The following is a 2,317-nucleotide window of genomic DNA, read 5'->3' on the forward strand; positions in this document are numbered from 1 at the left end:
CGCCACCTGCCCCGCCGGTGCCGAGCCGGAACGGCAGGACGGGCATTCCATGCGCACCAGTCCTCCCACCCCGGGCAGGTGCAGGAACGCCACTAGACGTCCCAGCCTGGCCTTCGTGAGAAGGCAGAGACCCTGGGTAAAGCTTAATGAGTTGCCCAGTACAGTATTGGGTTTTGTTGCCTCTTATGTACTTGGAAAGAATTGAGTGGATTCTCCCTTACGAAAGAACTTAGAACCAAGCCTGGTTTTCGTCAAGGCTTATTTTTGGTAACTGTAGCCGCTGCAATTTGCTGACAAGGTTGTGCAGTCTCTTGGAAGTGGTTATTGTAGGGAAACCTACAGCCCCTTCATTAGGCTCCCCCCAAATCTTTTGTTTGTGGTAGTCATAGGAGTTGTTGTAATTTGAATCATTGGGGGGTTTTTGTTTGTTTTTTAAACATATTTTTTATTGGTTTCAGAGAGGAAGAGAGAGAAACATCAATGATGAGAGAGAATCATTGATTGGCTGCCTCCTGCACGCCCCACATTGGGGATGAGTGGGCAACTCAGGCAACCCGGGCATGTGCCCTGACCTGGAATCAACTGTGACCTCCTGGTTCATAGGTTCACGCTCAACCACTGAGCCATACCTGCTGGGCCCACAGGGCTTGAATCATTAGTTTTTGGGTAGGATATTATCAGTCGTTACAACTACCAAACCTCTAGAAATATACACACACACAACTACATAGATGTAGTTGATCTTTGAGTCCTAATGTTTATTTCATGTTTTTAATAAATACCTCAGTTCTATAAACGGGGAAATGTCGTAGGGCAAGTTTAATCTTGTGTTACTCTGTTTTTCCAGATGGTATATTCATTCTGTGAGCTAAGATGCAATCATTGCCATTCAGGTTAAGGGGAAGACTAATGTTTTATTTTATTCTTTAGCCTCCCCCCCCCCCAATGTCAGTAACCTTTTACTTTTATCCTAACAGTTACATCTTTTGTGACTTTTTCTGTTTAGCTGCCTTTGTTTTTCTGCTCTGGGGGCTTGTTTTGGCATCTGGTTAGGCTTTTGTTTTGTTTGGGATGGGGTATCCTTTGCCATTACATGAAACACTGGAGAGATTTAGCTTTAACTGGGTTTGTGATAAGTTCATAGAAGTCAACAACTTTGAAGTCATCACATTTAACTTGTCAAGGGTTAAGAGTTTAAAGCAGCTTAATTTAAGAGTTTGGGTGCCTTATAACTTCTAAAGAAAACCAGACGTTGGGAGATGTACACAGTTCTGATTTTGAATGGTTAGCTGAGTTTTTAGCCAGGTTATCTGTCCTCCCTGAAAATGAAATTTATTTTCATTGGATTCCCTTTGCAAGCCAAGACTTTTCCCAACTTGTTCTTTGTGTCCTTATACGTGATCTTGAAAGTATATTGGCTGCTTATAGATAATTTTTCTTTGCTTTAAGAATTGTTTGAAGAAGTTAAACTGAGATATCAAAATAAAATGTTTATTCTGCAAAGTTCTCTTTTGTTTAATTAGGTGTTTGGTGACCAATAAATCTGCCTGGTTGAACTGGTAGAATAGAATTAGTAAGTTTGTGTAATAGTTGGCCATTCCTAACCACGGTCTTAAGATTTATTTAATGTTCTTCATGTATGATTAAGGAATTAAGATCTTTTAATGAGGTAGCTCAATAAGGAACAGGCCTGAACATCTCATCCCAGCTCTTCCTGAAGACTTGCTCTGTGATGTGGGGCAAGACACTTCACCCTATACCTCCAAACCCCCTTCTCTAAAATGATGTTACAGATCACTCACCCACCACTCAGGGTTGTTGTGAGAAGAACTAATAAATAACTGGAAAAAGTGCTTATGAATTATTATGTCCATATACTAAAAGACGTATAGATTGTGAATACAATCTCTATGCAAGAGGGCTTGTTTGATATTTTCCTACGAGGATTTTTTGTTACTGTGTCCTGACACAGGCATTTCCTTCTAGGTAACTGTCCTGGGAACCCCTGCAGAAGAAGAAGGTGGTGGCAAAATTGACTTAATTGAAGCAGGGGCTTTTAAAAACCTTGATGTTGTTTTTATGGCCCATCCATCCCAAGAGAATGCTGCTTATCTCCCTGATGTGGCTGAACATGAGTAAGTAATCAAGTTGAAATAAACTTCTCAGTGGAAAACAGACTATTAGAATACTTTTACGTCTTTTTTTTAAAAAATAGGAACAGAAATGTATTGTCTTAAAGTTCTGGAGACGTGAAATCTGAAATCAGGTGACAGGGCCAGGTCCTTCTAAATCCTGTAGTGGTGGTGGTGGTGGTGGT

General features: G+C 40.8%; 1 protein-coding gene across 1 annotated transcript in view; it reads left to right on the plus strand.

Moving 5' to 3' along the window:
• The first annotated feature begins 6 nt into the window (after positions 1–6).
• PM20D2 (peptidase M20 domain containing 2) overlaps positions 7–2,317 on the plus strand; it is a 9,050-nt gene continuing 6,739 nt past the window's right edge. Inside the window, exons 1-2 of the mRNA XM_014530104.1 lie at positions 7–136; positions 1,987–2,135. Of these exons, the coding sequence (XP_014385590.1) occupies positions 50–136; positions 1,987–2,135 (236 nt within the window). The 5' untranslated portion in view covers positions 7–49. The remainder of the gene's footprint in view (positions 137–1,986; positions 2,136–2,317) is intronic.

This window comes from Myotis brandtii, unplaced genomic scaffold (assembly GCF_000412655.1).
Source record: "Myotis brandtii unplaced genomic scaffold, ASM41265v1 scaffold1171, whole genome shotgun sequence".
Classification (NCBI taxonomy): domain Eukaryota; kingdom Metazoa; phylum Chordata; class Mammalia; order Chiroptera; family Vespertilionidae; genus Myotis; species Myotis brandtii.